The 19,032-nt window shown below is 45.4% G+C and overlaps 1 protein-coding gene across 1 annotated transcript; it reads right to left on the reverse strand.

The window, feature by feature from the left end:
- Positions 1–1,793: 1,793 nt before the first annotated feature.
- On the reverse strand, positions 1,794–18,586 carry PLEKHG3 (pleckstrin homology and RhoGEF domain containing G3). The gene is made up of 16 exons (XM_044664849.1): positions 18,227–18,586; positions 17,513–17,610; positions 16,160–16,229; positions 15,465–15,511; positions 15,178–15,328; positions 14,939–15,070; positions 14,021–14,203; positions 13,648–13,740; positions 13,349–13,435; positions 13,115–13,148; positions 12,676–12,774; positions 8,450–8,492; positions 7,806–7,821; positions 6,309–6,422; positions 3,816–5,217; positions 1,794–3,308 (listed from the first exon to the last, which is right to left on the reverse strand). The coding sequence occupies exons 1-16, from the start codon at positions 18,584–18,586 to the stop codon at positions 2,527–2,529; spliced, it is 3,711 nt and encodes a 1,236-aa protein (XP_044520784.1). The 3' UTR covers positions 1,794–2,526.
- Between the last annotated feature and the right edge of the window lie 446 nt (positions 18,587–19,032).

Here is a 19,032-nt window from a genome sequence, read left to right on the forward strand (position 1 = left end):
TGCCCAAATTCAATGGTCTATTTTCACCTGCCTTCTACCTTGACTTCCCTGAAACCTTTAACCCTGTTAATCACCTCCTTAGCTGTATTCTTCTCTCTTTGGCTTCAGAGATGCCTTCTGATCCTGTTTCTATTTGACTTCTCCTCTGTCTCTCCCGTTCCTTCCAAATAAGTATCCTCCCTGATACTGCCCTTCAGCCCTCGTTTTCCCTTTATGATATTGTGACAATCTAACTCCTGCCTATGGTTTTACTTCTTACCCAAACCTACACCTCTCCCAAGCTCTAGACATACAATTTCAGTTGTCTACACCAAGGGGAAAGTACGTGAAGGCTAAGAACTTGAGTTCAAATCCTACTTCTGATACTACCTGTCTGACTATGGCACATCATTTAATCTCTCTTGGTCTCAGTTCATCTTTAAATCTTTAAGATAAGATGGCCTCTGAGACCTTTTACAGCCCTAGACCTATAATTGCCAACTGGATAGGCCAGTACTTCCAAACAACATGTCCACATAAGTTTTTTTCCTCAAATCTCCAATTTTACTAAACCCATCTGTGGCACCACTATGCCAGGTTCCATGATTTTTCTCAGGCTTTTCTCTTTTGCCATTTCTCCCATACTGCCATACTCCTGAATTGCCTCTCAAATGGTGTTCCCATCTCTTCCAAACCACCTTCACACAGCTTCTGGATTAGCCTTCTTTATATATATAGATTTAATCACGTTGTTTCTGTTTAAAAGACTTCAGTGCATTCCTGTTATTTTTTTAAAACCTTTACTTTCTATGTTATTTTTGTTACAACTCAAAGACAAAAGGGCAAGGGCTGCCCAGGCTCACACCACCAGTAATTTTTCTGAGGCTGGTTTCTTACCTAGGTCTTCCCAACTCCAGGTTTGGCATTCTATCCACTGTGCTACCTAGCTGCCAGTTACTTTTTTTTTTAATTCTTGTTACTTTAACAAGTTAAACATTCTTATCCTGGCATCCAGAGCCTTCCGCAATCTGAAATCTTTCCTGTCTTCTCTCATGCTGTTTCTCCAGTCATGTATTCTCGATCATCCCAAGCACCGTCATCCCTAATTGCCTTTGCTTATACTCTCTTCCCACTCCCATGCTTCAAATAAAAACTCCACTTGCATTCTTTTCTGTCTTTTGATGTCCAGTTCATAGGCCACCTTCCATCATGACTGTTTCCCAATAATCACTGTCCCACCTCCTTGCCCAGATCTCACATAGCACTTTGTTTGCACCTCTCTTCTCTCATCCCTTGCAGAATTACAAAATAATACATGGTGCCTATTGTATCTCTACTCTACCAGACATGACACCCTGAATTCTGCTGTTGGTCACCTAGTTGGTGATGACGGAGGCAGGAAGCTGACAAGGAAGGGCCCAGAAGAAGAAAATGTATTTGGCACAACAGATCCCTCTCTGTATGCTGAGACATCTTTTCACATATTTTTCACATATTTCACTACATATTTTCTCATATATATTCTGTTTGTCCTTCAGAACTCCAGTTCCTGTATCAGGGTAGCTTTTGAGAGAGGGAACAACTCGGTGGACTCTATCTATGCCAGGAGGGAAACTGAGCTATACAGAATATAGCATATTCCAGAGAACAAATTCTCGATTCCTTCCAGTGCCCTCAATTCTCAAGAACTTTCCTTCCCCATGGCCCCAGAGGCATGGCAAACAGCAGCCCCTCTTGCCCTAGGCTCTGCAGCAATAATCCCAACCCTTGCCTGATCTATCATCTCATTCCTAATAATGAGGCAGGAGACAGGGTTGGCTGGTCAGCAGTGGTTATTGCACCATTGGCAAGGGATGAAATTTGTATACATTAGAAACATCCATTGGGTCAGCAAAGCAACCCTCAAAAGTACCTGGACTGAGTCAATTACATTCTTAAAAACAGGAAAGGGGAAGAACAAAATAAACAAAAAAAAAAATCATACATACAAACATACAAACATACACACCCCACAGGATGGAAAATAATAAATTATTGTTCAAGTCCCAGACTTCTCTTTTCTGCCCAAGTCCCTGGAATAGGAGCATTCGGTAAATTTTTCTTCTGGGCACATTCTTCAGCCTGGCAGTGGCTGGCAAGATGCAGACCAGGGCCCGTGGGCACCTCTCCCTCGAAAGAAGTGAGCTTATATATATCTGGTCTTACACCAAAAGGGAAAAATATATAAAAGGGAAATAGCCACACAGGTTTCTGTCTACAGCAGCCTGGAGTCTGGTCTCAGCCCCTGGGGAGCTTTTGAATCCTCAGCACAAAGGCAGCGGGCCAGAGATACCATCAGCACAAGCGCCCACATAGAAGGATGAAGAGAGATGCAAGCGCAGCACATCCAAAGGTTGTTACTCCACACAGTCTGACATCAGAAGGAAGGCCGGCAGATCTGGGAAGCCAAGGAGTCGGGACATGGTGAGGGAAGTTGGAGAAGGTCCGTCAGACGCAGTCCCCTCATCGCGGCAATGCTTCCCGTCCTTTCTCCCAAAAGACCTTCGTTCAACCATTCGAGTTCAAGGTCTGAAATTTTTCCCTCAGGTTTCTCACTCGGCCTTGTTGGCTCAGATCTGCCGGATCCCCTTGCCCTAGTTGCTGAGGGCCCCGGGCCCCCTCTTCTTGCCAGAAGAACTCTTTGGAGTCTTGGTAAACCTTGCATCGTTCTACGGCGGCCTTCAAGATCTCCTGGGAAGCAGGCAACTGGATTCGCACACAGCCATCTTCCTCCTCCTCCCCTGCCAGCAGCGGCGGCCCCTTCTCCAAGATGATGACCCGACGGTTATTCTCCAGGGTCAGGTCTGCGGTGAGGTACAAGGCTTCATCTCCTTCCTGCCCTAGGGTGGGGGAAGAGCCAAGTGAAAAAAGATCCTTCTGAGACCGAAGTTGGGCCATGTCCGGGGCTCCTCTGCCCGGGCTGGTGTTCAGGCTGCAACAGCGATTTACCCTCCCCGCCGGAGCCGGCTCCATGATGTTCTCTGGTACCGAGAGGCTCCGGTTGACAGGGTATCCTTGGCGCTGGCCTTGTCTGGCCTGAGTCGCCTCGTCAAAGGAAGCGTACTTGGAGCAGAGCTCCCGGACGTCCGGCCAGTGGAAGGTTTCTGTGTCGGCGGGGCTGAGGGGACTGCGGTTAGAGGTCCAGCCTCCAGGAGAAACAGCCTTCAAGCCAGGGGGACTGTAGAAGCGTCGAGGCGATTTCTCCCCTGTGGAGGCGGACTTGGAGGAACTGTGCTCCAAGACCATGACCTGGTCGCTATTTGAGAGGGACAGCAATGGCTTCTTTTTCCCTGTGGGGGAGGAAAAAACAGAAAAGTGAGTCCCAAATCAGAGACAGATGAGAAATAGGAAAATGAGGTTTTGCGTGCTAGGGGTTAGGGGTTGGGGGTAGGGGGTGAGCTGGTTGGTGGTTATCCAATATATTTGTGAGCCAGCTGCTTTCATGTTTGATACTGTTCTTGTTTAAGGGAAGAGACTAATGGGGAGGAGAAAAGAGGGAAACAACATAAAAATATGAGGAGCCAAATTGCTATAAGAACTTTTTTCCCCACAGAGTATAAATGTGTCATTCCCCACCTCCCCCATCAAATTGCACTTTGTTCAGAAGATTTTGCTGACCCATTACTGATTTTAATACTCGTAACAGCACACCTTTATGGACAAGCATTTACACTTTAAGGTTTATAAAGCACTTTTGTCAAAGCGGCACTGAGGAATAAAGTATTATCCCCATTTTATAAATGAGGGCTAGGCAATAGGGGTTAAGTGACTTGCCCAGGACCATCTGATCCCCCTACCTCTGTAAGGCAGCTCTCGTATCTCCTCCTGCAGATGGGGCAAGGCCAGGTTCTTCTCTTGGCCTGGCTCTGCCTTCTTTCGCTGAGGCACCACGGGTTTATGGCTCTTGATCCTGAGGCTGTACTGACGGGCGAGCTGGTACACCTTGTTCTTGACACATTCTGTTAGATCCCTGTCCATCATGTGGGAGAGCTGCATGATGTGAGGGTGCAGCGTACTTGGTATCTCTTCATCTCTGCCACTCAGCTCCTTCACCAGCTCTTTTAGCTCCCGGGCCAGCTGGACAGAGCCAGCTCGGTCAGTAAGGGGAATGCCCTCCAGGGAGCCTCCCGTCGGTTCCTCACTGATGGCGCCCAGCTCGTGCTCCTCCAGGATGAAGAGCGGCTCATGCAGCTCAAAGCCGTTCTCCTGGCTCAGGCCTGATTCCGTCTTGTTCCTCGTGGGTGAGTTCTTGTAGACGTCCCCAGAGGACTCCATTCCTTCCCACATCTTCACTACTTCTGATGATGGGCGGAATTCAGCATCCGTGATGGGGGCAGGATCCCTAGAAGCAGGCTGGCCCGGTCCAGGGAGGTCAAAGAGAGTCCAAGAGGCAGGTCGAGAACCATCCAGTCTTTTTCGCCCACGAGGGGCCACCGGTTGAGGATCTGGCCTGGGAAGGCTGTTGAACCTGAACACGGAGTTCCTTACCAAGCCCTTAGGAATGTACGAAAGACTCTCCCTGCGCCGGATGCTGAAGCTCGCGTCGTGGTGCTCTGCGTGCTTGTAGTAGCTCTTGATCTTGTCAAGCAGCAGTCGGTCTCGGGTAGAAAGGGTGTCCTCCTTCTTGCTAAAGAGCCTTTCAGGCTCTCCTGAGGAGCTGGGGCTTAGAGACATGGCTCGAGGGAGCGTAGAGCTGCTCTCTGAAGCCACCCCAACATCAGGCTCGGCTTCTAGGGGCAGAAAGGAGCTGAGTGAGTCTGTGTTGCTGCAATGGCCAGCCGGCCCCTTCTCGATGCCATCAAGGCTACGGACGCTGCTGCTCCGACTGGCCAGCCGGGGAGTTATAAAGCCACTGGCCTTGCCATCCTCCAGAGCCAGGCTGTTCCGTCGGGAGAAGGTGCTGACGAACCTTTCGGCGATGATGCTCGCCTGGTCCAGCACAGATGTTGGCAGAATGCTCTCTGGCTCTGACCCTGCCACTTCCTCCTCTTCCTCACTGCTGAGGTTTTTAAGGTCCTCTGTGCTCTCAGCACCAGCATGGTCAACCATTTTGCCTGGATGGTCAGATCGTAGCACCTCTTCGTGGTGCTGTTCCAGAAGGCATGATGATTCTGGGTCTGACTGCATCACTTCTCTGCTATTACCTTTGATGGCTGGAAATAGCGCTTGCCTGGCTTCAGGCTCAGTTTCTGGTTCAGCCTAAAACACACAATTACATGAGTTTTTTTTCACAGGAAAGTAAAGGAGGAATACAGACTTTACAGCAGATGACAAGTCAGGAATAAAGAGATCACAGCCACAAAGATGGAGAGAGAGAGAGAGAGAGAGAGAGAGCGCACTAACTGGAGAAAGGGGCTGGAGGACATCAATGGACTTAACAGCTGGGACCCTGGGCACTTGTTTCCAAAAGCCCAAACTCCCAGGATAGCCTATTAAGTAGGAAAGTAAGAGTCCTAGTGATAGCATCCCACCTACATCTATTCATCTGAACATGCAGTAGGCAACTCCTGCTCTAATCTCCAGACTAAAGCTGTGACAACCTCACAGTAAATAAAGGCCATCTTGTGGGCCTTTACATTCATCCAGAATGCCCTAAAGGCTTCACCATTCTACATTTTTACTCCTGGGGCTTACAGATTTTGGAACTGGGATAGAGCTCTTTACTGTAGCTCAAAGCCATGGAGATAATACAAAAAAGTTTCAAGATTTAAGAGTTCTATCAAAGTATGTAATAATTGGACATTTCACCACAAATCCTCTGAGCATCAATTCTTCCTGGGCAGATAAAGGGTTAGAATTTGACCTATAGGCTTAAAAATCACCTGAGCAGTATCTTGCCCAGAATATATATTAAAGAATACTTATTGGAGGCAGTGAGGTGGCTCAGCGGATGGAGAGCCAGGCCTAGAGATGGGAGATCCTAGGTTCAAATCTGTCCTCAGACACTTCCTAGCTGGGTGATTCTGGAAGTCACTTAACCCCCCACTGCCTAGTCCTTCCCACTCTTCTGCTTTGGAACCAATCTACAATACTGATTCTAAGACAGAAGGTAAGGGTTTAAAAAACAAACCAACAAACCAATACTTGTCAAATGTAAGCCAGGAACCTGGGGATCCTCGACAGATCTCCGAGGTCTATGTGGTCTCAGTGATAAGATTGACTATGCTTCCTAGTGGTTGATTGGGTTGTACGCCTCCAAGTAGTCCAATAAAATCTCTGGGGTGCTTCCTCTCAGGGTCCCAGGGTCTCTGCTCAAGGCCCACCTTGCCATTTCATCACCAGCTACTTACCTCTGTCTGCGGAGAGACAGACTTGAAGCTCATGCGCTTCTCAGGGCTAGTTAAAGACTGACCGCTGGGCCTCTTATAGCCTTTGGCCACCTCATACTCATCATGCCCTTTAACCTGCACCCAACAGAGAAAAGAAATTAAAGCCCAACCCTGGTATACAGAAAAGGGAGATTAGAGACCTAACTTAGGAGGTGGCCCTGATACCTGCAGGCACCTTTCTGAATTATCCAGTGGCCGGGCTAAGCTAGGATTTCAGCTTTAGGATCAAAGAATTCTATAGCTTAACCAAACTAAGAAACCTGGAGATGAAAGAGTCACAGATCCTGAGCCTTTTCTTCCAGAAAATGAACCCCTCCATCCCACCCAAAAAAAAACAAAAAAAACACTCTTTTTAATGCCCACCCTGACCATCTGTATCACCCTCTCTCCCCATTTCAACCCAGCCCACCCCCTTGTCTGTTAGTCTTGTTTATCAAGTAGTACATGAGGTTAACCCAGATGGCAAAGCACAGCATGCTGGGGACTCACCAGGGTAAAAGAGCTATTGAGGAGATGGAAGTATTGATTATTGAGTCAGAGAAAGAACCCAAGCTTGGGGGGGAGGGGAAAGGGAAGGGAAGGGAAGGAGTTCTGAGCCATTCATTTCACTGTGCATTGGGTACATGCAAAAGAAGGGAGATCAAAGAGATCACCTCACCATAGCGCCCCGGGAGAAAAGTAAAGCGTTGGCTCGATAGTGCCAGCAATGGAGGGCAGCCAGCAGGGAGCTGGCAAAGTCGGCTACCTGCTCGGCTACCTCCAGACTCTCCTCCTCCTCCTCCTCTTCCTCATCCTCCTCCTCCTCCTCTTCCTCAGAGCCTTGTGGCTCAGCCCTGGCCCCCTTCTTGCTGCCATCGCTCACAGTCAGGTCCTCCAGAGAGGCCTTCTGAAGGGCCTTCTCCTCCTCCACCACTTCCTCCTCTTCCTCCCGAGCAGCCCCTTCCGCTTCAGACTGCTGCTCCCCTGTAAGGGGTAGCTGCCCAAAGTCCAGGAGGGCTCCAGCGCTACCTGCATGCTGTTTAAGGTACAAACAAGGCCTCTTGTAACCTGGAATCTCAGCTTCCTCCCAACCTTTCAACTTCTGGGGAGCTCAGGCAAGTGGTGGTAATTGGTCTACCCCACAGCACCCACCAGGGGACTCCATAGAAGGCCAGGGATGGGTAGGGGAGAAAGACAGGGAGAGGCTGGGGGCTGGGGTCAAGAGGACGATTTTTATGAAGCACGTTTCTTGGGAGCATTAGCTCCAAGTCTAGCCTATGGAGATACGGCCTCAAAGGAGAGGACAGAGATCTATGAAAACAGAATCAAAGAATGGAAGACAGCCTGCCCTGGTACAGTTCACGGGAAAGGGAAAACATGGGGAAAGGGTCGACTCTCAGGACGCGTACCCGTACCCACCTGAAAACCAGTCCCCTGTTCCATCCTGTATCCCATCTCAAGGCCACTCACTGGTCTTACCTTGAGACCCGAGGCCCTTGATGCTGCCGCCATCATCAAGTCCATGGCACATGGGTGAAAAAAAAAAAAAAAGAGAGAGAGAGAGAGATAATGTGAGCCAAGTCAACAACCTCTTTACAGAAGCCAGGAATATTACAGCAACTGAGGGTATGGCTTGGGGGCATCCTTAGGGATCCTCATCCCAGCTTCTAGAATGTTTATGAAACTACTCCTGGAAGCAAGAAGGGCTTATAGAGCAGAGCACTTCAGAGATAAACTCTTCCCAGGAACAATGTTCAAGCTGCCTATTCTTATTCCTCAAGCATTTGTCACCTCTCACTACTTGTAATGAATAAGTAAGATAGTTCCTTACTGGGAAACAATTGTTGTTGACTCCTTTAAACTAATAAAATAACAGAGGCATATGAAGAGGTATGAACTTGCTCAGGGTCACAAAAATAGAGATTAAAACCTGGAAGCATCGAGCTCATAAACCTACCCTCCTTTCCATCTGTGTTCCCCCTGGTCTCCTCAACCCTTTCGGGGTGCTTATAGTCTGTGCCCCATTACCATTCACTGGTACAGTGCCTAGACCAGGGGCTTCCTTGCCTCCCCTCACCCCAGCCCCAAGATCCCAGGAGGATAATGGCCAAGACCTTAAATACTCACCTTTCTCATTCATCTGCCTGAGAAGCGGTTTGGTGGGTTCTGGAGAATTAAGTACATTTAATAAAGTCAGCCATCATCCAAGGAAATGTATTCTGCCCAGACTTAGCCCCAAGCTTACAATGCCACCAGCCCCTCTCACCAGCTTAGAGTTCCCACGCTTTCTTACTGCCTGAATAAGACTGAGGGTACCACTTGGGTACCACCTCATCACGGCTTCTCGGATGTCTATGAAACTACTGATAAGAAGCAGAGTCACATAGAGCACTATGGTTATCAGCTCTTCTCGGGAATGACGTTCAAGTTGCCTGTTATTGCCTCGAGCATTCATCACCTCAGGACCAGAGCAAGGCAGAGAAAGACGAGCTTTCCACAGCAGCACAGAGATGAGCATCTCTAAGGTTTTCAACCCATTCCTACAGATGTCATCATAACAGAGTCCCAATCCCAAAACCATGTCTATCCCTTCCTAAGGATGGGGCTCTAGCTCATCTGGAGGCGTACTTTTTGGCGAATATAAGATAGCTCTACAGATCTCTGTTCATGCCTGAAAAAGCAGAATTCGTGGGGAACTCTACCCTCCAAGTTACCCAGAAGGAACCTTTGGCACTAAGCCCAATTTTAAAAATGTTTGCGAGTGCTACAGGGGCAACAGGAATGGGGACAGAGTCCTACTTCTGTCTGGGCAGGCTAACAGGCTAGATAACTGTTTCAATCATGAGAATTCCTAATTTTACCTTCAATTCACCACTTTTTTCAATGTCAAATTCTGAAAGTCAAAATGATTAGCAGGCTCCCATTGGCCCAGCACCCAGAGCTCCCAGAGCACCCGCCACAGAGCCCCAAGCTGGAGAGCAGAGCTCGAACCCGACTTTCTGCGGCCCTTAAGGCCCAGCATCACGGAGCTATGCAGCCCATTGGGGAGTATCTCCTGATTGTACTGGGGGTGACCAGGCTCTGGGGATAGGATAAAAGAATACATCCATTAGGTGATATTATCCCAAACCTTTCCAGGGCCAAAAACTATCTGAATAAAATAATTTTTAAAAGGCATCTTCTTAAAGACTGAATATCTTTTCTACAAAGATAATAAAGGTTGGATGAATTTTTTTTTTAAACCCTTATCTTCCAGCTTAGAATCAATACTGTATACCCATTTTAAAGATGAGGAAACTAAGGCTCAGAGAGGTTAAATGATATGCTGAAGATCAAATAGCTAGTTAGTAGTAAAGAGAGGACTTTTATCAAGATCCTCTGACTCCATATCCAATGCTCTTTTCCTTTTTTTTTTTAAACTCTTGCCTTCTGTCTTAGAATCAATACTGTGTATTGGTTCCAAGCCAGAAGATCAGTAAGGGCTAGGCAGTGGGGGTTAAATGACTTGTCTCACAGCTAGGAAGTGTCTGAGACCACATTTGAACCCAGGACTTGAACTCTAGACCTGAAGATTGAGTGAATCTAGTGAATGAAATATAAAAATGGAAGCTGATTTTTGTGGGACATGAACCCAACCCCTTAAACCTCAGATAACTCACTGTTTTATTGCCAAAATTGGTCAATATAAAAGTGGTTCATAGCAAAAAAGTCAATTAAGAGAACACTTTAGAGATACACATTGCAAGTTATGAGGACAAGACCAAAGAAGCCAAGTTGAGAAATGTGTGGCTGGCCCAAAGTTTCTGCTAGAAAGCGGGGTGGAAAAATACTGGGAGGTGAAAAAAAAAGAAAGATATTCAGATTTCTATGTGCGAAGACCCTGCTCTGGAGGAAACCTCTTTCCAAATCTTTTCTCCCAAGTCTCATCTTGACATACTCTGATCATCCTGAGGAGAAGAGGCTGCTGGGGGATTTTTTTGGAAAATACCATTGCACTGACAAGGTAAAACTCCAGCACCTCAAAGGGAAACTGGAATGTGGAACTACAAAGATTGTCCATGCAACAAGAAGCCCTTAATGACAACTAAGTCTACATTCACTCCTCCTTATCAAGAATCTCTCCTATAGTTTCCTTCTACTTTGACTCTATGGCAGGGCCCTTAAAGTAAAATAATCAAAAGGAGAAGAAATGAAAAGAAAGGGAGAAAATTAAATGCAGAACTATACATACAGAGGCAAAGAGAGAGACAGATACAGAGTAACGCCCACAATTTTTGGCCTTTTCGGATGCTGCTATTGAAGACTTGTGATTTACTTTTTTTTTTTTTTTTCATAAATGAAGATATCAATGAAAATATCACCTTTTGGTAATATTGAAAATCATAGCTTACACTTATAGTGTTCTAAGTCTTGCAAACCACATAAAAAGATTTCATTTGATTTTCATAATTATCCTGCCAGTGAGGTTCTAGAATTAATCCCCATTTTACAAATGAGGAAACTGAGAGAGGTTGAGAGAGTTTAAGTGGCTTGCTCAGGTCACACAGCTAGAAAGTAACTGAACCTGGGACAGGATCTGAACTCAGTTTTCCCTGATTCCAAAGACCAGCACTTTAGCACTTGGTTCTTGCTCCAAGAGCCAAGCAAAATTAAGCTTAGGACCAGAGCAGATTTCTACTGTAAAGCCTCAGTGAAAGAAAAAAAAATTACGATGGTAGTTAGGTTCCAAAAGAGAAATAAAGCCCAAGAGTTGAGTACAGGCATCCTAAGAGGATATGAGAATGCTTGGGGATTTTGCAGAGGCTAACCAGGGCCTAATAAATGTCTGCTGAGAGTCGAGCCAGGATCTGGCTCCTGCCCATCTTAGACTTTCTGGATCCAATTATCTTTTTTTTTTTTAACCTTCTATCTTAGAATCAATACTGTGTTTCATTTCTAAAGCAGAAGGGCAGCATAGGCTAGGCAATGGGGGTTAAATGGTTACACATATCTTGATTTGAACCCAGGACCTCCCACTTCTACACTTGGCTCTGAATCTACTGAGCCACCCAGTTATCTCTTATCCAGTCATCTTTTAAGACAAGCAAATGTCTCACTCTATCACCAAATGGAAAAATCTAGTAGGACCTCTGCCTGAGCCACATCTGTCCCTGGGCTTCTGGCTAAGGAGAGTTGAGAGCAGAAACCAAGAGAAAAAGAAGGAAAAAAAAAAAAAAAGAAATGTTCTTGTCCGCACACTCACAAGACTCAGTTTAGCAGAAAGAAAAAGATATTATCAAATACAACCCTGACACAATAGTATCAGGGTGATTTTGTGGGGGAAGGGAGTTAGATGATAGTTTGAACAGACATAGTAAAAGTAGATGCAACTCTTCTCAAACAGAGCATTTATTCAAATAAACCAATGAAGCACAGTCCGGGGCAGAGAATAATCTGAGGGGATAATGGAATTTTCCCCCAAAGTCCAAAGTAAATATTTCTCGTCTCAATTTGGTGCCACTTTAGGAAGTCTGACTTGCTTTTCCCAGTTCCTTTAACTGCCCTGCCCGCAATTCCAGAAGTGGGCCAGGGACCAACAGTGATGTCAGAGAAGCTACTCCTCCCTTGCTCTGGAGATTTTAACTTTCAGGATAGCTAAGAAGGGGCCCAGAAATATGGGAGAGCTAAGCTTGAAGAAAGTAAATAACATAGCTTGCCCAACTCCATGAGGAGAGAAAGAACCAGGGATCAATTAGAATTCTAAAATGTTAGAACTAGAAAGAGATTCTAATCATCCCCTAGTCCAATCTGCTCATTTTCTAGATAAAAGATCTGAGATATAGAGGAACTCAGTTCTCTTGACTTTTAGTCCATTTATTCCAATTATTTTTTCTGGCCTACATGGAATAAAGGGGAATATATGTTATATATATATTTGGGAATAAGGTTCCTAAACACCAATTTGATCATATTTTATTTCAGAGGGAGTGAGGTAGAGCAACAACTCTAAATATTTAGTTATAGAAATCTCAGTGGCCAAGGCCAAGGCTAGCATACGTCAGTAGTAAAAAGTAAGGCAGTGCTTAAGTCATGTTCACTTCTGGGCCTTTCTATTTGTGTCCTGTAACTGAACTTTCTTTTCTGTATTCTTTTTCTCAAATTAAGAGGTCAAGTTCCTTGAGAGCACTGACTCATTTTTTTCCCACCATCACTTAGCACTATGCCTGATACATAATAAGTGCTAAATAAATGCTTTTAAACCATTCATTCATTCATCCATCCATCCATCCATCCATCCATCCATCCATCCATCCATCTTTCAGTCTGCTTGGCTGGCAGTATGACTTTCATAGATTATCCTCATCCTTACCAGACTGTCGTCGATACTGACGCACTTGAGAGGGCATGTCATCTTGGGAAGACCAAGCCTTTTTCAGCCTTTCTGGGCTGTAGCAGTATCGATTGGGGTCTATAAACAAAAAATAAAACATTTTATTGCTATTTCTATCACTCAGAACTCACAAACATCAGTCTTCTTTTTATCCCTTTTCCTCAGTAACTTAAGATACCCCTAATGCCCTTTCTCATTTCCTAAATCAGAACCTTTTAAAAGGTGGCAGACTGGAGATTTCATCCACCCATTCTTAACAGCAGACTACCATTATCATTTTATTCCTTCTGCCCTTTTCTCATATCTAAGGCTAATCCTCTGTCCTCTAAGCACCATGGGATTTTGGGAGCCACAGATCAAGACTAGGAACAGGAGGGGACTGACATACACATTCAGGAGCAACACAGTCAAGACTTACAATAGGAGTCCATTTCCAAGATGGCTTCTTTAGCCTGAGATAAAAGAAAAAGGAATTAGTTATTCCTGAATATCTGGCACAATACCCACCCAGGATTCATGTATCTACTCATCTGTCATCTACTCCTCAAAGTCACAAGATCCTTTAAAAAAGGAATAGTAACTTCTTGGGGCAGTGACCACAACGCTTCCTTCCCACAGAGAGCCAGGAAGCCCTAGGCTCTGCCCCTCTCACCTTTTGGGGAATTGTGGCATGGTGATTCTCTAGGATCAACCGCTTGATGTGATGGGTCCAGACCCGTTTCTCTTCTACTGATTTGGCCTGAAAAAAGAAATCCAAAGGGAAGGGGCCAAATGGTGCCAAGAGGCAAGGAACCTGCCCCAACAAAGCAGAGTCCCTTCGGAGCCCTACAAAGATCACCTCTCCTTTCTCCAACTTAACAATGCTCCTTGTGTTACATTTTGATGAGGAGCAGGATGGCTTTGAGATGGGTGAGGATGAGGATAAGGACACTCCTCCCCTTTCCTCCTTACCTGGATACTATACTGCTGCTTGCTGTGCTTGTAGTGAGTGACCGTGAAACACAGAGAATCTCTGGTACTCTCAATCAGCATCAGGGAGGAACACTATCAAAGGTCCAAGGAAGGGAGAAAGAGAAAAACATGTTAGACTTGAAGAAGAAGATGAAACCAACCTGAACAGTCTGAGACACCTTGGAGAAAGTCTACATTCCCAAGGCACATACTGGGAGGGACAGAAATGAAGAGAATCAGAGCCACAACAGGGGTGGCTCCAAAATGGCACCAGGGACCCTTGGGAGTATGGAAAGAAACAGTCAAATTCCCTAACTGTAGAAGGTATTCTAAGCTATAGCCTAGGTTGGGAGGAAGGGGAAAACCTAGTTACCGGGATGTGACCTTTGTAGACAAAGTGGTCCCCTCGCTTCTTGGTAATGAACAATGCCTTGTCAAAGAGGAAGAAAGTCCTCTCGTTCCGCACACGATGCACACGGAAAGTGCCTTCCAAGACCAGCTCTCCATAGGTCGTCAGATCTGGCCCCTTCCAATTGATCAGGAGTGACTGGATTTCCTAGAGGAGAGATACATCCCACATCAGATTCTAAAGATCCTCTTATCTCCAGTAGGGAGGTTAGAGTTGCAAAAAGGGATCAGGCCAGTGGGGAGGCCATCTTCCCACTTCTGGCAAGACTCAGAAGCCGCAACTTGACTCAGGGGTAGAAGAGATAACTAGTCTATTGTCATCATCACAATAAGAGCAAAAATAATGGCATTTCCACATCATAATTATACATATACATAATTATGTTATATGGTATATAATATGTATCTTATATATTATATATGTCTATATTTTTAAGTTTTGTAAAACTCTTTACAAACTTTATTTTATTTAATCTTCCCCACTACCCTGGGAGATAGATGCTATCATCATCATCCCCACTTTATAGATAAGGAAACTGAGGCTGATCAAAGTTAAGTGATGTGCCTAAGGTTGGATAGCTGGTTTCTTAAGCAAAATTCCAACATGGGCCTTCCTGACTCTTGGTCCAGCACTCTCTCCATTGCTCTAACTGGCTGTTTCATGTTTACCATGAAAAATGACTTTTTATTGACTGACATGTCAAGGAGATTGATATACATCCACCTCAGGGACCAGCATGTGGCCTGTTTCTCTCCTTAAGTCATTTTTGTAAGGATTCCACTGCTTTTCTCTAAGAGGATTGACCACATTGGCCAGCCTCTTTACTTTTTCAGGCTTTTCTCCCTTCGGACCACCCTTCTTCCCTCCCAGCTGCTCAGGTACCTGGAGTCGGACAGCATGCTCATGCTTCCTTTTCATGTCGTTGATGTACCAGGCCACACAAGTCATGGTATAGATCGCATCCTCAACCATCTCAAAGCCATCCTGCTCCTCATCGAAATGCTTGGCAATTTCCTACAGAGAAGCCCGAGAACGTCAAGCTCCTGATCTCTCTCCTGAGCACTTGCTGCCCTTCCTCAGCCCTGACCAGCCCTCAGAAGTGAAGCCTCAGGGCAGGTTACCTGAAGAAGGAGGTGGTACTTGAGAATTCTTTGGACAGGCTTCAGCAGAAAAGAGCCCAGTGGCAGAGAGTGCTGCAAGACCTCTTGTCGGTCTCGGAAGAACTTAGCTTGGTGCTTGTCTCTCATACATTCAGTTAAAGCTGCCACTGAACTATAAGGAGAAGGAAGCCAATACTAAGAAATGGAATCATAGAGCAGAAGAGGTAATGGCACTGGTAAAGAGGAAAATGGCACAAGTTTGATTATTCCTTAACTCTCCCTCCTCTTTCTATCCTGGCATTACTTACTTTGGATAGTTGTTGCAGTACTGGGTATAAATGTCAAACTCTTGGCTCTAAGGAAAGAGAGAGAAGAAGATTTTTCCAATATGATGATACAGACTCACCTACCAACCCATCTATCTGAGCCTTCCCAGTGTACTTTGCCCCATCCAATTTCCAAGTCTTTGGTCCCCATTCCCAATTCAATCACAGTGAGCCTTTCTTCTTCATTGAAAGCAGTGTGATTTTCCCTAAAACCACAAATAATCCCCTTAGAAATGTACTACCAGGAGCTATGGTCACTCTCAGTTTCCTCATGGAGTGATACAGATTAATAATAATAGTTATAGCTAACATTTTTATAGCATTCAAGATTTGCAAAGTTCTTTTTTATTTCATTATATCCTCATAATAAGTATTAATATTGTGTATTGTGTAGTGTTGTGATCTTAGTTTTATAGATGAAAATACAGAGGCATGAGGTCAACTGACTTCTCCAAGGTTAGAAAATATCAGAGGCCATATTTGAACTTGGGTTTTTCTGACTCCAAATCCAGCACTCTATCACTAGACCACCTAGCTGGTCCAGTTGCCTCCTCCTTTTCCATTTTCTCCTCCCCCTCCTCTTCATCATCATTGCTAACATTGATATGGCATTTAAAGACTGAAAGAGCTTTACTTCTATTATCTCATTTGATAAATACATTGACTTCTATTCTTACCCTTTCTACAAAGCAATTAGCCACAGCCACCGGGTCATTATTACAGCTGTCCAGGTCTTTCAATAGCTGACTGCATGAGAAGAAAGAAACAATCAGATTTGGGATCCACTCCTTTGCGGCTGCCTTTAAAGCATGGCTAGCCACAAAGCTCTCTCCCATTCCCAGCCCTTCCCAGCCATTCGCATGCTCCCAAGAAACATCCAGCCTTGTAAGTCATGCTGTGTGGCCTGACGGGCTTCCAATCCCCAATGAATCCTACTCAGTCAAGAACCACAAAGGTCAGTCAACACTGCACAACAGGAGAAGGTGAGGGAGGGCAAATCATTTGTAGCAAACAGGATGGGCAGGAGGGAGGGATGCCATTACCCACCTTCAGGAGAGAATACTGCTCCAGCGCTGGCAAAAGGAGTCAAACACACAAAGGGAAAGATTAAAGGAAAGGAAAAAAGAGCTTCTGGGATAGACATCAAGGTTCCTGAATTGGAGGATTTCACGGTACGAAGATCATGACTGGGGTGATATTCTCTAAATATAAGCTCAAGCCAGTTGTAACTAGTCAAAGGAAAACTGCAAGTAACCCCTATGTTTGCCCTAAATGTCTCCCTCTTCATTTGACCTCACGTTTTTTTCTGTCCTCAGGGATTGGCCCTTTGCTTCAGAGCCACATAAAGCCCTTCCTTCTGCAGAACCTAGAGAAGATTCTGTCTTACTTCTGGGCCCTTTCCCTTACATGCCCCAGACACTAACAGACCCTAAAGAGTATTTACTATTCCTCCTTTTCCTGAGGCAGCCCCATCCTGCCTCCAATCACACTCCTCCACAAAACAGATTGTGGACAAACTAATAGAATCCTTAACCATTTTGAGCCTCATGGTTTCCACCAATATACTAAGTAATCCTCATAGGACCACCAGGATCATTCAGCTTGTGGAGATGTCAGTGGAAGATAGAGAGGGAATACAGACCCCAAAGCAAAGTGGAAAAGATAGAGGAAAGAATAAGAGCTATCTCTGGAGAAAAAAATGGTACTATCGGTCATCTAGGGGGCTTTCAAGTAGTCCTACTCAACCTGTGGAGAATGTTAACCAAGAATTACACTAATAATTCTGTTCAAACAGGGAGGTATTTCCAGATAGCTGGTAGTCCTTACAGCTTTCTGAAGCAGGTTGTACTGGCAGAATTAGGTCCATCCCAGAGTTAGGAAAACCAATATCCACAAAACAGAGAGAAAAAGGCACTAACAAGAGAGCAGGAGGGAAAGTAGACTCTTCATTCAATATGGTGCCAACTACCCCTGCCCCAGACAGAGTTCTGAGATGCCTAGAACAAACAAGCTGCTGGCTTGCCACTTACCTATTCAGTGCATAGATGCTTTCTATATTCCCAAAGAGCGCACTGACTTGTTCTGGTTTCAGTAGCCCTGGAGTATCGATGATCTTCAAAAGATAATCCTGTCATGGGGGAAGTCATTTAGGGACAACATGGTGCCATTACATTTCACAGCACACTCTTGGTATATCTTCATTCCTCTTTCTCTTTCTTATTTTGAAAGAGCCCCTTCCCAACTTTATTCCTTGGGAACACCTTGAGAACACTAACTGCAGCAATGTCAACTCTAAGGCCGTCAGTCTAATGTCTCATCTCCCTTTTGGTCTTGCACCCTTCTCCCTTTTCGCTGCCTTTTCAATACTGCTGCTGCCAAGAGTCTACAGGATGCCCAGGGATCCAATTTCCTATTCTTGCCAGCTAGCAAAACAAAGGGGGAAAATTACAGATGTGTAGTCTCAGTAAATTCAGATAATTAAGGAATCCAAGAGCTAAGCTCTTTGTTCTCTTCTTCTTTCTAAATCTTAGTCTTGGGAAGTAGAATTACTGGGACTAAACCACTAAGAAGGTTTTTCCTTTCTAGTGAAGAAACCAGTTTATAAGGAGAGAGCTGGCCATTGGAGAAACCAGAGATCCTTGATCTATTCTAGAAATATACTCCACGCACCACCCCTCACTTCATGATGACACAGGAAAACAAACCCAATAGCCATCCAAGGATGGCACAGGCAAGTGGCTCACCTCAACAATGCTTCGGAGGTCCTGTACATACATGCGCTCTGTCTCTACAATCTCCCGCACCACTCGGCCCAGGTAACTCAGTTTGAGATGTCCAGATCCAGACCCAGGTGTGGATCGGGTGTTAAATGGTGAGCCTTTTAGAGATCCTCTCAGATTCAGCCAGCTGCTGGAATTGTTATGGTTATTAGGGATATGACAGGCACGGGGAGAGTCAGACTCTCCCTCAGCTCCAGGTCTGGTTCCACTGGACTCTTCCATGGCCTGACTGTCCCGGGACGAGCCTGAAGAAGAGGTGGTAGAGGCCAAGCTCACTGGACGCTTTTGGGTCGCATCTTCATGTAAGGAGACTGAGACAGGCATCGTGGCATTGCGGCCTACTGAAGAAGGTTTTCGGGCACTCTATAGAGACAAAATAAGAATAATACAAGGTTTGAAAGTATGACATTTCTTCAGCAAGAACCTAAAAAGGGGGCCTCCAAATAGAAGAGAACTCTCCTAGAAAGATACGCAAATGTCTCCAGGCATCCCATAATAAGTTTCCTAGATCCCAGTGGCTGCTGGCTCCTTAGACACAGGCAAAGAAGTAGTCTTCTTAGCCCTTACACTACCCCCCCATGTACTCCATCTGCCAAATGAAAGCCATTGAATGAAGAAATGAGATGTCATTCTGTTCCCCTCCACTGGAGGAGTTCATAGCTCCATCATCCAATTGCAGGGGCAGAGGATACTGATAAGTTATGAATAATAAAGCTGATAAGTTAATAAGTGTTTACTTGACAGACTAGACCTGGGGAAGCCCCCCAAAT

This window comes from Gracilinanus agilis, chromosome 2, assembly GCF_016433145.1.
Source record: "Gracilinanus agilis isolate LMUSP501 chromosome 2, AgileGrace, whole genome shotgun sequence".
In the NCBI taxonomy this organism is placed as follows: Eukaryota; Metazoa; Chordata; class Mammalia; order Didelphimorphia; family Didelphidae; genus Gracilinanus; species Gracilinanus agilis.

Excerpts from the sequence above, each read along its gene's own strand:
- PLEKHG3 (XM_044664849.1), bottom strand. The coding sequence starts at position 18,586 with ATGCCTGTCTCAGTCTCCTTACATGAAGATGCGACCCAAAAGCGTCCA. Across the intron at positions 15,329-15,464 it reads TACTGCAACAACTATCCAAA|TTCAGTGGCAGCTTTAACTG; the intron begins GTAAGTAATGCC and ends TTCTCCTTATAG. Across the intron at positions 8,493-12,675 it reads TCAGTATCGACGACAGTCTG|AACCCACCAAACCGCTTCTC; the intron begins GTAAGGATGAGG and ends TTAATTCTCCAG.